We start from the raw sequence: 12,235 nt of genomic DNA, 5'->3' as shown, positions 1-12,235 counted from the left end.
TCTAAGTTTTTGTTTTTGCCATGTACTTGATGTAATTAATTAGCCTTTCCAGTTCCTCTTCGCGAAGCTCGTAGACTCTGTCAAGGATGAGGTTCACATCGGAGTCCTTCACCATGTTAGTCTCAAAAACGTTACCCTGCTCATTCCAAGCCACATCGATGAATTTCTTTTGTACTTTGCGATACAAGGATCGGGAACATGGAGCATCCACGGTTATGTTGGTTCCATTTTTGAATTTTTCTCTATTTTCGTAAAGTTTTTCGTACCTTTGATAATCTCTGTGTAAATGGTTTTCATCGGATATAAACATATGACAGATGCGCTTCCTTGTGGCTGGTTTCTCGAAACTTAAAATGCATAGTTGTTGCGAACATTGATGTGGTTGGGGACTATCCTTAGGTGGATCGTTGGTCTTTAGCAGTATCTTACTGAGAAAACCAGGAAGAGTTGAGGTGTTGACCCTAGGAGGCTCTGGCTTTACAGGATCCTCTTTCTTTACTCCTCTTTGTCGGGTTTTGGACGGAGGACGATTTGGTATTCCGGAAATATTCAACACCGGCATTTCAGGTGTTACGGTTCTATTATGGTTGATAGTGGATGGGGACTGACCGGATTCCAAGGTTTGAGTTTCCATGTTGGTATTTCTTTAAACACTAAACAAAAACGACCAAAGACCTCTGCTTATATATGACAACTGTTTAGTAGTAGATTGAAATGGGAATGATTTCACCACCTAAAGTTTAAGAAAAAGCTCGGAATCATTCATAAAAATTAATAACAAAGCATAAAGTAGTTGTGAAAAGATTTTAATATAACTTTAAAGATATCACAATTAATGTAAAGCAACCTTATGTATATTTAAAAACATTTTCTTTAACTTTTTGTGCTGCTTAAAAACTTAACAAAGTTAATTAGTCTTTCAAGCTCCTTCTTTCGAAGGTCGTACACTCTATTGGAAATCTTCCACACATCAGTATCCCCTGTCATGTCAGTCTCGAAAACATTGCCATCCTTGTTCCACACCACATCGGTGAACTCCTTTTGGACGCGACGGTACAGGGCACGGGCACATGGAGTGTCCACCGTTATGTTATTAACATTTTTGTAGTCCTTCCGGTTCTCGTACAGTTTTTCCGTTCTAGAGTAATCTTGACGCAGAGTGTTCTCGGTGGATGTGAACATGTGATAAGCCCGTTTCCTGGCGGCTGGCTTCTCGAGGCACAGAAAACATAGACGTGGGGAGTGATCAGATTGATTTATCTTTGGAGCGTTTTCCGGTGGTTCGTTGGTTTTCAGCAGGATCCTACTGAGAATGACTGGAAACGATGTGGGATTGACCTTGGGAGCCTCTGGCTCAACAGGAGCCTTCTTCTTCTTTCCCCTGATTCGAGGAGTCCCATGGGGAGGCTTGACTCGTCCGGAAATATTAAGCACCTGTATTTCAGGTAATGCTACTTGCGTTGTTGCGTTAGATGTATCAGTATCCTGACTTTGAACTTCCATGGCGGAACAGGAGGAGCTTCCTTAATAATTACTGTATTAATACTGAGCAGACTCCACCAGAGGGCTTCGCTTAAATTTACAAAATGTTTAGTAGCCAATTGAAATCGGAATGATTTCACCATAAAAAGTTCAAACAAAAGCACAAATATTTGATAAATTGTTTATATTTCTGTGTGAATGGCAAAAAGCTTATGGTTAACTTTAATTCTAAATAATACAATTTATTTCAACTGTTCGTTGCACTTAAAAACTTTGTGTAATTGATTAGTTTATAAACTTCCAGATAGTGCAAGTCGTAAATCCTATGGGTAATTTTCGTAATTTCTTCGGAATCGGATTTGATCCATTCGGTTTCGAAAACATTTCCGCTTTTATTCCACAGCACATCGGTAAACGTCTTTTGGACTTTGTGGTACAGAGATCGGGCGCAGAATGTTTCCACAGTTGTGGTTCTTACAAAGTTTAAATCTTTTCGATTCTTATATTCCTTATTCTCTTTTTCGATGTCCTTGTACAAGCTTTGTTCCGTTGAAACAAACATATGATAAATTATCCTTTTCGTTGAAGGTTTGGCAAAACACAGCAAACAGAGTAACTGGTTGTAGTCAGATTTATTTATCTTTGGGCCAGCCTGTGGTGGAACGTTGCTTTTTAGCATAATCCTACTTATAAGAACCGGGAACGTTATTTGATTTATTTTTGGCGGTTCAGGAATTAGAAACTTTTCAAAAACCGGTGGGGGTTCGGGTGTCTTTCGGCCTCTTCTGCGGGGCGGAGGAGTGTCCGGCTTTCCCGATATTCTCAGAACTGGGGACTCTGATTTTATTTTAAGTTCCGCCATTTGGTTTTTTTAATATTAACTATTTTTTATAGAATTAAACAGACCCTCTCGTTGTGAATTTTATTTCAAACTAAAATGTTTTGGCGAAAACAAGCTCTTTTAAACCCAATAAACATTTCATCATCAACAAAAAAGCTCAAAAAAAGTAAGAGGGTTTCATTTGTTTACGTTTTTATTCGAATATCAATATAAAATGATTCATGATTAGGGTGGACGATAATAAAAGTACCCTATCACAAGATAGAGGATTTTAAGTATTTGAAAAGCTCAAAAATCGTATGTAGTTGAATAGTTTCTCATGCTCCTCCGAGCGGATTTTATTTATTCTCCTTGACACGGCCCAGATCCCAGTCTCGGCTGTCATATCCAATTCGAAGACATTACCTTGTTTGTTCCACTTGGCATCGCTGAATAATTTCTTAACCCTTTCATATAAAGTTCGGGCGCAGAGCGTGTTCTCGGTTAGTTGGTTGACTATCTTCAAGTCCTTCCGATCTTTGTAAACTTTCCGCACTTCCTCATAATCCTTTTCGCAATCCTTGTCCGTCGATACAAACATATGATAGACCCGCTTCCGGGCTGCATAGTTCTCCAGATAAAGAAAGCATAGGATCTGTGTATAATCCCAAATATCATCAGTGGGTGGTTCTTGGGGAGTATTGGTATTTAGCATTATCCTGCTGAAGATTGTGGGAAAGGTGTCTGGGCTGATTTTATCATTAATACGAGGCTTTCCTCTTCGCCTTTTGGCAGTTTCAATGTGAACCGCAGGGAGTGTTGATTGTGGAGTATTAGCCATTGTTTATAAAGTCTCTCAACCAACTTGTAAATCGAATGTCTGTAGAACAACTGAATTAAAGAAATGATAATTTTTCATTAAAGCTTTATTTTTGAAAGCTTATCACTCGAAGCAGATTTTCATTTAGAAATGTAATAATTGTAGGAGTAGATCTATTGTTTTCTTTTGTTGCATTCAATGAGGTAACTCAATTGAACCATTACCATCTGATTCTTGAGTAGGTCATCGCACATCTTTTATACTCAACAAGGTTCTCATTGACCCAGTGCTCCGTCGCAGGTTCCTCAACAAGTGTTGGGTTTTCGTTGTCCAGGGGGTTCGGAATTATTAATTACTTTGCAGATATCGCAGATATTGATAAATCTGGTAATTCTGCTCGGCAAGAGATTCGGAAACAATGTGCTGTATTTCAGGCCAATCGTTGCGAAACTGGACGACACTTTCATTTATCCAATGCTCTTTAGGAATCCTATTTTTGACTAAAAAAATTACACTTTTGGGATCGAAAGTCGGTCCAGATATAATAGTGTTTCCTTGAAAATTATCGGCTCCGAACTGAAAATATTGTTTGCCGTTTCTCCGAATTTCTTGAGCTCCAAATCTATCTATTGAATCCTCATCCGGAATATTTTTTAAGGGAGCTGCACCGCCAAGTAGTAACTGTTGCAGCCGTTCCTCAAACTTTTCTTCAAATGATTTTGTTTGTTTGTTTACTGATGAGTCACTTGTCACCGTTTCAATGCTCAATATATTCGACTTTGGCTCCATGTTGCAGACTTCACTGATGTTTGAATGTTTCCTCTATTTATTTACTTTTTCCATTCACGAATTTCACCACGAAAGCTCGGAAGTTTATACTCTTAAAAAGCGACCTTAGAAAGAGCAGTAATACTTAGTTTAAATTTAACCTGCCTAGCAGAACTTTCCTATTTAAAATGATATTATTCGTCTGCTAACTCAAAATACTTCAAAAGATTCTATTATTTAATAATTAATATATTTTTGTTATTATGCTTAAAATAAGAATAAAAATTAATATAACTATGTATTGTTCAGATAACATAAATACTGATAAAGTTCCAACGTTTCTTCATCTGCAGCCTGAGATACCGAACTTACAATAAAATTTCTCGAATCTTTACTAAATTTAACAACATTTTCATTGACCCAGTGTTCTTTTCCGATTTTATTCTTCAATCGTTTAAGAAACCCCTTAGGCTCAAAAGTAATCACATTTATTATCCAGCCTTTGATTTTAGCTTCTGGTCCAAACTCGTAGTAGAATTGGCCATTCTTTTTCACCTCGTTAGCCGAAAACCTTTCAATTGCTCCTTCGTCCAGTTGGGAATTTAGAGGCCTAACACCACCAAGAATAACTTTCTGCATTCGCAGTTCAAAATCCTCCGTAAAAAATGCCTTTCTGTGTTTAGCAATTGATTGTTTATCCATTTGATTTTGGTTCTCATCCTCGCCAATCGTCAAAACTTCAGATTTCGACTCCATTCTGATTCAGAAAAAATTAATGTGAATAATTGTCATTCTTTCTATTATTAAGAAACCTTACTCTTTTTAAATTTAATAATTTTTAGGACTAAGCCGGTTGCCAACTGGTTTCTTTGTTTATTTATTTACAAATGAAATCATTTTGTTTGTTTCACAACGGAAAGCTTTAACATTAGAGATGGAAGTATTTCAGCCAGCTGTTTGGGCTTTAGGGTGGACCTAGTTCCACCACTATATATAGGAATAGAGTATTGGAACTTTTTTACGATTTGTTTCAAATATTTTAAAATTTTCGATCGATGTTTTTCACTTTTTTCCTGATGGTCCCCTTGTAAAATCCGGGATTTCCAGAATTCCCATTTTTGACCCCCTCCGATACCCATATCTTAGACAATTTTTACCCGATCTTTGAAAGGAATACCTTTAAAGATTCGTTGTTCAATTCTCTATTAATCTGCATCAAAACCTAGAAACAAAATTTTCGATCGATATTTTTCACTTTTTTCCTGATGGTTCCCTTGTAAAACCCGGGATTTCCAGAATTCCCATTTTTGACCCACTCCGATACCCATATCTTAGACAATTTTTATCCGATTCTTGAAAGGAATACCTTTAAAGATTCGTTGTTCAATTCTCTATTAATCTGCATCAAAACCTAGAAACAAAATTTTCGATCGACATTTTTCACTTTTTTCCTGATGGTCCCCTTGTAAAATCCGGAATTTCCAGAATTCCCATTTTTGACCCACTCCGATACCCATATCTTAGACAATTTTTATCCGATTCTTGAAAGGAATACCTTTAAAGATTCGTTGTTCAATTCTCTATTAATCTGCATCAAAACCTAGAAACAAAATTTTCGATCGACATTTTTCACTTTTTTCCTGATGGGATTTCCGGGATTAAAATCCGGGATTTCCAGAATTCCCATTTTTGACCCACTCCGATACCCATATCTTAGACAATTTTTATCCGATTCTTGAAAGGAATACCTTTAAAGATTCGTTGTTAAATTCTCTATTAATCTGCATCAAAACCTAGAAACAAAATTTTCGATCGACATTTTTCACTTTTTTCCTGATGGTCCCCTTGTAAAATCCGGGATTTCCAGAATTCCCATTTTTGACCCCCTCCGATACCCATATCTTAGACAATTTTTATCCGATCCTTGAAAGGAATACCTTTAACGATTTGTAGTTCCATTCTCCTCCAATCTGCATCAAAACCTCAAAACATAATTTTCGATCCAGATTTTTCAAATTTTTATGAGGGAGCCCCTAGTGAAATCCAGGATTTCCATTTTAGGCCCAAACCAAGTCCATATCTTTGCCAATTTCTATCCGATCCTTGAGCGGAATACCTTAAACGATTTCTGGTATGAGCACCCTAAAACCCTGAATCAAAATCTTAAAAAAACCATTTTGTATTTTTTTGTTTTCGAAATTTATTGATAAAGCCCTTCTAAAAAAGAAACCTTTGAACTTTGGAGCTTATAATTTTATTGTTTATGCATATAACTGTTCCCCCCTTATCAATTGTCTATCATTAATTCAATTTATTTCACTTCGGAACTCGGAAAGCAACAAACAAAGGCCTCGCTTTGATCCGAATAACAGATAGAAATGGTTAGGCATCGGTGATTTTTTGCTGCGCACCTCTGGGGGTCTTTAGTATGGAATTAGACGCGTGCTAGATACGGATATAGTAGCGGCAGGTGTGAGCACAGGTGATGATGTCTGTGCTAGGGGGGTTTTTCTCTGCCCGTACAATTTCTCAATTTCGGACTGATAGATAGAGCTGTGTTTTGTAACGCCGAGACATTGCTATCACATCACACGCCTTGCCTGATATTACTTCTAACGGGTTATACTTAATAATGTTTTTTATAAATAATATTTTTATAATTTCGACTTTGAAAAGTGTCAAGTACGAGGCAGATAGCTCCAGAAAAGTCCCCGTTTACTGCCCTAAAATTGGTTCATCAGAAAATAAATCATTTTATAATTGAATTGTCAACAAATGCACCTAGAAAGTTCATATATAACACAAAAACGACGATTTACGCAACTGCCGGTAGTGCACCCCTTTATTTATTGCTATACAGGGATACATATATATATACATATATTTAGTATATGTAGCTACGGTGAATTCCCTTATAAAATGAGCAAATATTAGCACAACTGTTTACATTCCCGCATGTTTATACAAATGATCCAAATCCGATACACATTTCCAGGTTGTGAGCACCACCGAGCGCGTCCGACGACTGAAATCTCAATCAAAACCTGAAATCTGGAAACTGAAAACTGAAAGCTGAACTTGAAACCAAAGCAGGTTATATGGCCAAGACTCGAGCTCTCCGGAGAAGCCTCTCGATCTCGGGAACTCTCGGAGATTATGGATGTTAATCAAAAGCAAATGTGCGAATTGCAGGTGCAAATTTTCAGAGTTTGTAAACAAACATTAAACTCGGGACCCGGTTGTCGGGTAGGAAGCGATTGCCTCAGATCTTTTAACGTTACCTGGTAACAGGCCCAACAAATATTAGTTCATTATGTAGATGTGTATCTATTTTTCTATTTGTGGGGGAAAACTTTATCGTCTTATCTGGGGGAGGGTTATTACCCCCTCACCATTTGGCAAGGTGATTCTAATTTTTCGACACTTTGGCAAGGCATTTTACGACCATCCACGGCGAAATCAACAAGTCAATATCAAGGGACTTAACAATGATAACGAAGTTGGCAGAAAAACCACCGAAATTTCGGCTGCACTCCATAAACTGATAACTGACTGTTATCAGTACACAAAAAGAAATCGTATTATAGTTGTTTTTAAGTTTTAGCTAAAAATTAAGTCAATCAATGAAGACTATTTAAAGTTTCGGAATATTTTTGAGTGTGTTTCGCATAAAATTTTATGTTTCAACCAATAAAGTTTGAAGATATTAAAAATCTTTGACTATAAAAGTTAATTTATGATGATTGCCAAGTTAGATGTTTTAATTTTTTTATGTGTGTCTGGAAGGGTTTTTTTGGACTGCAGTCCCCCAAATATCAAATAACCCGGGCCAGTTGGTCAAGATAGCGTGGCCCATTGCATTGGGCCACCTCAGGTGTGTATTAATCATCAAAAAAAGGTCTTTTACCTTATCAAAGACCTCCCCGGTTAGATTCAATACTCTCATGCCTACGAGGTGATTTTGGGACTGCGTCGGCCCTCCAGCAAAATAAAAAGCCCCGTCGTAGAGACTCTCCGGTTCTCCGGTCTGCCGGCTGGTATAAAAGCGGCTTGCGAGCAGTGATATCGTTCAATAGCCAAAGAGCGAGCGTTCCGTTCGGTCGCCAGAAAAATCAGTAAAAGCGAAAGCTCCAAGCCATAAACCACGTAAACCAAAAAGCGAGCGGGAGTTCCCCTGACGGAAGCAGACGATCCCCCAACCGACAACACAATTGGATATTTTGACCTTAGTCGCGAAGCGGATTGCTCATCATTTTCGCCGAATGGTGTTCCCCCAGAGAAGACAGACAGAAAAGTCATAGATTCCACTCCCCCAAACTAAAAGAGATAAAGAGCCAGTTAGCTGAGAATGAGCTGTTAGACAAAAATTTGTGTGGTGATTTTTTCGTTCGATTAGCAACGGAAAGCAACAAAATAGAAACAAAAACAAAAACCATACAAAGCTGAGGTAATTCACACAAAAATGGGCGTTCGAGTGATAGAGACGGATTCGGCCAGTGATTCCTATGACGATGACGAGTGCTCCACTTGCCAGCAGGAGGAAAAACAGCAGCAAGGCAAGACTCCCAACAAAACCAAGACCAGGAGCACTACCACGCTCCCGGAGACCACCTCCTACAGCAGTAAGGACCTGGTGGGCAACTTCAAGGAATATCGCATCGAAAACAATACCCGGGACCTTCGTATTATCGGAAATGGCAACCGGATACGGATTGTCAGCAATACCGGAAATCTGCAAATCATTGGCAATGCCACCCGCCTCAAGATCCAGAGCAATAACGGATCTTTGAAGTATACAGGAAACGATGGGAGGATCTACTTGGGCAGCAACTCGCCGCAGCAAAACGTGGATTACACCGGCTGCAATGGGTTGCTCAAGGTGGTCAAGTCTCTGGATCTCAGCGGGAGCGGTAGCAAAAAGCCAAGCAGGCGAAGTCAAGCTGGCAAGCCGAGGGAGTCCCCCCAGACGCCCTCTTCCGGGGGCATCGAGATTGACAGCAATCTCACCGTAGTCAATGGAGTGTCCGGAAACATTGTGATCAAGAATGCCATCAACGTGAGCATTTGAAACGTTGGAGCTCTCTAAGTCATCCCCAAAGATTAGTCTAATTCTTGCCGCCGAACTGAAGAGGTTCCTAATGACTGAAAAAAGTCACTTTTAGTCTTATCTGCGACTTCCGACTGCAACAATTCATTCACCATTGATCAAGTATTAGCTACAAACATGCATCCTAGTGTACTTAGTCTATTTATAATGATAGTTAAAACCATGATGAACAAAGCCCTAACTTCATTCTAAGAATGAATGATCTGATTAACCCAAACCTAAAAAATATATATTTAAAATAATTACCAAACCTTAAGTAGTTTTTGTTTAATCTGTAGAGAAAACCCCCTAGCCTTGGCGTACTTCACATTTACTCAGAAGCGGGGTGATCTACCCAGCAGATGTGTAAATAACAAAATATTTTCCTTTAGTGCTCCACTATCTGTAGCTGGAAAAGACAATACATATTTTTTTTAACATTCCATTCATTAATTCCTCGAATCTTCTGTTAATCATCTTGATGCATTCGAGAGTGGAGCGGTGCCATTGGATTGACCTATTTTTCAATGACCGCGGAAAAAGTACCGGGACCGCTACGGCTTTATCGAGCTACTACTTCTCTGATTAATTAAATTTCGCTTTTCTATGGGTGCCCTTGGTTACGGACTTTCGAGTGCCGAATATCAATTCTCGGGGATTTTTTCGTTCAAGTTGACAAAGCGGCATACAAAGCAACAATTCATTACCGAAAAAACGAACGCCACCTTTGCACTCGCTGGAGAATCGCATTTTAAGATGCCCTCAACTTGTACTTAAGTTACTGTGGGAACCCCAGAGAAATATCTGATTTTGTTTGAGGTGATTTAAGACTTTAATAATAACTTGCTTTTTGATCCAGCAAATTTATAATTGTCGGTAGGTGATGGCTTATGAACTTAGAGCAAAGTTTAACATTTATATGACAAAAAATACATATTTGTTCTCAAAAAGATTTGTATAATGGATGCGTTTCCATATTATAATGTTCTTATTTATTATATTATATTATTTTATTATATTATTTATATTTTATTTTTAAAATATTTTAAACTACGCGCTCTGAGCAGTGTGACTCCCCAGGAAATAATCATTTATCGATAGGCAACCGCGGAATATACCATGCTCTTAAGAAGGTATTATCGATTAATTGATATGTTGATTATCAACAACCCCATCCCGCTTTCAACCGCATCGCATGAATAAAAACAAACATTTTGCGACATCTGAAGAACAAGATAATGTTTGGCGCAACGCAATCTACCAACCGGATGAATGACTTCGAGGTGGCCTCGCCACCCGATGACTCCGTATCGGCGCTCGAGTTCAGTCCCAACACGCTGCAGAAGAACTTCCTGATTGCCGGCAGCTGGGACAACAGCGTTCGCTGCTGGGAGGTGGAACAAAATGGAGCAACAGTGCCAAAGTCGATGAAGACCATGGGCGGCCCAGTGCTGGACGTGTGCTGGTCGGACGACGGCACCAAAGTATTTGTGGCCTCCTGCGACAAGCAAGTAAAGCTCTGGGACCTGGCCTCTGACCAAGTGATGCAAGTGGCGGCACATGACGGCCCTATTCGAACGTGCCACATGGTCAAGGCACCCACATACACCTGTCTGATGACCGGCTCCTGGGACAAGACGCTGAAGGTATGTAATTTCATCACCTTAAGTAACGCTGAATCACGGTGAATCTGTTTGCGTTTTCAGTTCTGGGACATGCGTTCGCCCAACCCTATGATGACTATCAACCTACCCGAACGTTGCTACTGTGCCGACGTAGACTACCCAATGGCTGTGGTTGGCACTGCCAATCGCGGCTTGATCATATATTCCTTGCAAAACAGCCCCACGGAATATAAAAGGCAGGAAAGTCCGCTCAAGTACCAGCACCGCGCCATATCAATTTTTAAAGATAAGAAAAAGGAGCCCACGGGCTATGCCTTGGGCAGTATCGAAGGCCGTGTAGCCATTCAGTACGTGAGCCCCGCAAATCCCAAGGATAATTTTACATTCAAGTGCCACCGCTCCACGGGCACGGCAGGTTATCAGGACATCTACGCCGTAAACGACATAGCATTCCATCCGGTGCACGGCACCCTGGTAACCGTCGGATCCGATGGCACATTTAGTTTCTGGGACAAAGATGCCCGCACCAAACTCAAGTCGAGCGAGGCTATGGATCAGTCTATTACGAAATGCGGATTCAATGCAAATGGCCAGATCTTCGCCTACGCCGTGGGCTACGACTGGTCCAAGGGCCATGAGTATTTTAATCCTGCTAAGAAGCCCCAAATCTTCCTGCGCTCGTGCTACGACGAGCTGAAACCGCGTATCAACTGATTGGAAGCCTGTTTTAGTTTTAGTGAGAGCCCCCAAATGAACTGCGAATAAACACTGATTCGAAGCGAAATCCCACAGCGGGTTTATTTTCTGTAAATTTAACTAATGGTGACCTTTATCTCCGTGCTCGTCCTTCTCATGACCGTGGCCATGGCCGTGACCGCCCTGACCCTTTCCAATGCCCAGGCCATATTCAACAGCGGCGGTGACAAGGAAAGCGCAGAATCCCACACCGAGGCCGCGGAAAAGGAAGGTGTTCAAGCGAGTCCTGTGGGTGCCGAACTGCTTGGGTTCATAGCGCCACACCTCGTTCCTGCAAAAACCATTTCCATGAGCTAGTCAGAATGCTTATTAAAAAAAAAAACTTACCTGAGCCAAGGATCCCTCAAGCCCTGGCGAGCAAGCGCTTCCTTCACTTCCACCAGCTGCGGCACAGCCTCCACTTTGTAGGCCGATGCGTGGGGCACTTGATAGGGTTCTCCGTGATGTCCACCCATTTCTCAACTGAAATTCCAAAAAAAAATCTAATAGAAGTATAGCCTTTCCTAGACTGGAAAATTACATAAGTATGTTTATATTCCTGATAGGGATGGGTCTACAAAATCCGTTTAAATTCTGAGATTGATAGCTCAGAGAACTAGTCTGATTTTAAAATGTATGAAAACTCCAAAATCTCACTTTTTAGGTAGAAAATGTGTAAAATATATTAAAAATAAATATACGCACGGTTGATTTAGAGATGAGATGGTGTCGATAAGTTTTGCACAGCTGATAAATCGATATTTAGCAAATAACTATTTGCAAAATAATTAACAAAAATAGATATGTTACTGAAAAAGTATTGCTTATTTTCTGAAATTTTCTTCCTTTAAATTGCTGTTTCTAGATACCAGAAATATAATTGAAACCACAAGCCACAG

General features: G+C 39.8%; 8 protein-coding genes across 9 annotated transcripts; 2 read left to right on the top strand and 6 right to left on the bottom strand.

Moving 5' to 3' along the window:
* Window position 1: 1 nt before the first annotated feature.
* Window positions 2-634, bottom strand: LOC138926042 (uncharacterized). The gene is made up of 2 exons (XM_070278340.1): window positions 373-634; window positions 2-174 (listed from the first exon to the last, which is right to left on the bottom strand). Exons 1-2 carry the CDS (start codon window positions 632-634, stop codon window positions 2-4), a joined length of 435 nt encoding a protein of 144 aa, XP_070134441.1.
* Window positions 635-790: 156 nt separating this feature from the next.
* Window positions 791-1,649, bottom strand: LOC108125193 (uncharacterized). Its single transcript, XM_017241304.3, has one exon. It carries the CDS (start codon window positions 1,501-1,503, stop codon window positions 874-876), a length of 630 nt encoding a protein of 209 aa, XP_017096793.2. The 5' UTR covers window positions 1,504-1,649; the 3' UTR covers window positions 791-873.
* LOC122321242 (uncharacterized) lies at window positions 1,650-3,143 on the bottom strand. The gene has a single exon (XM_043210855.2). It carries the CDS (start codon window positions 3,141-3,143, stop codon window positions 2,595-2,597), a length of 549 nt encoding a protein of 182 aa, XP_043066790.1. The 3' UTR covers window positions 1,650-2,594.
* A 327-nt stretch (window positions 3,144-3,470) lies between these two features.
* On the bottom strand, window positions 3,471-4,013 carry LOC108125004 (uncharacterized). The gene has a single exon (XM_043210870.2). The coding sequence runs from the start codon at window positions 3,909-3,911 to the stop codon at window positions 3,471-3,473; it is 441 nt and encodes a 146-aa protein (XP_043066805.1). The 5' UTR covers window positions 3,912-4,013.
* A 145-nt stretch (window positions 4,014-4,158) lies between these two features.
* Window positions 4,159-4,827, bottom strand: LOC108125003 (uncharacterized). Its single transcript, XM_017240967.3, has 2 exons — window positions 4,708-4,827; window positions 4,159-4,647 (listed from the first exon to the last, which is right to left on the bottom strand). The coding sequence occupies exon 2, from the start codon at window positions 4,644-4,646 to the stop codon at window positions 4,185-4,187; it is 462 nt and encodes a 153-aa protein (XP_017096456.2). The 5' UTR covers window position 4,647; window positions 4,708-4,827; the 3' UTR covers window positions 4,159-4,184.
* A 3,126-nt stretch (window positions 4,828-7,953) lies between these two features.
* Window positions 7,954-9,247, top strand: pirk (poor Imd response upon knock-in). The gene has a single exon (XM_017240977.3). The coding sequence runs from the start codon at window positions 8,353-8,355 to the stop codon at window positions 8,956-8,958; it is 606 nt and encodes a 201-aa protein (XP_017096466.2). The 5' UTR covers window positions 7,954-8,352; the 3' UTR covers window positions 8,959-9,247.
* Window positions 9,248-10,122: 875 nt separating this feature from the next.
* On the top strand, window positions 10,123-11,551 carry Rae1 (ribonucleic acid export 1). Its single transcript, XM_017240954.3, has 2 exons — window positions 10,123-10,622; window positions 10,683-11,551. Exons 1-2 carry the CDS (start codon window positions 10,215-10,217, stop codon window positions 11,313-11,315), a joined length of 1,041 nt encoding a protein of 346 aa, XP_017096443.1. The 5' UTR covers window positions 10,123-10,214; the 3' UTR covers window positions 11,316-11,551.
* ND-B12 (NADH dehydrogenase [ubiquinone] 1 beta subcomplex subunit 3) lies at window positions 11,374-12,179 on the bottom strand. Of its 2 annotated transcripts, none has more exons than XM_017240955.3 (3): window positions 12,042-12,179; window positions 11,685-11,819; window positions 11,374-11,628 (listed from the first exon to the last, which is right to left on the bottom strand). In XM_017240955.3, exons 2-3 carry the CDS (start codon window positions 11,810-11,812, stop codon window positions 11,418-11,420), a joined length of 339 nt encoding a protein of 112 aa, XP_017096444.1. In that variant the 5' UTR covers window positions 11,813-11,819; window positions 12,042-12,179; the 3' UTR covers window positions 11,374-11,417. The 2 variants fall into 2 exon arrangements, with proteins under 2 accessions (XP_017096444.1, XP_070134856.1); XM_070278755.1 differs by lacking the exon at window positions 12,042-12,179 and adding an exon at window positions 11,878-11,900.
* Between the last annotated feature and the right edge of the window lie 56 nt (window positions 12,180-12,235).

The sequence above is a fragment of the Drosophila bipectinata genome, chromosome 2R, assembly GCF_030179905.1.
Source record: "Drosophila bipectinata strain 14024-0381.07 chromosome 2R, DbipHiC1v2, whole genome shotgun sequence".
NCBI classification, from domain to species: domain Eukaryota; kingdom Metazoa; phylum Arthropoda; class Insecta; order Diptera; family Drosophilidae; genus Drosophila; species Drosophila bipectinata.
The sequence above is the reverse complement of the archived record's forward strand: the minus strand, read 5'-3'. Positions and strand labels throughout refer to the sequence as shown.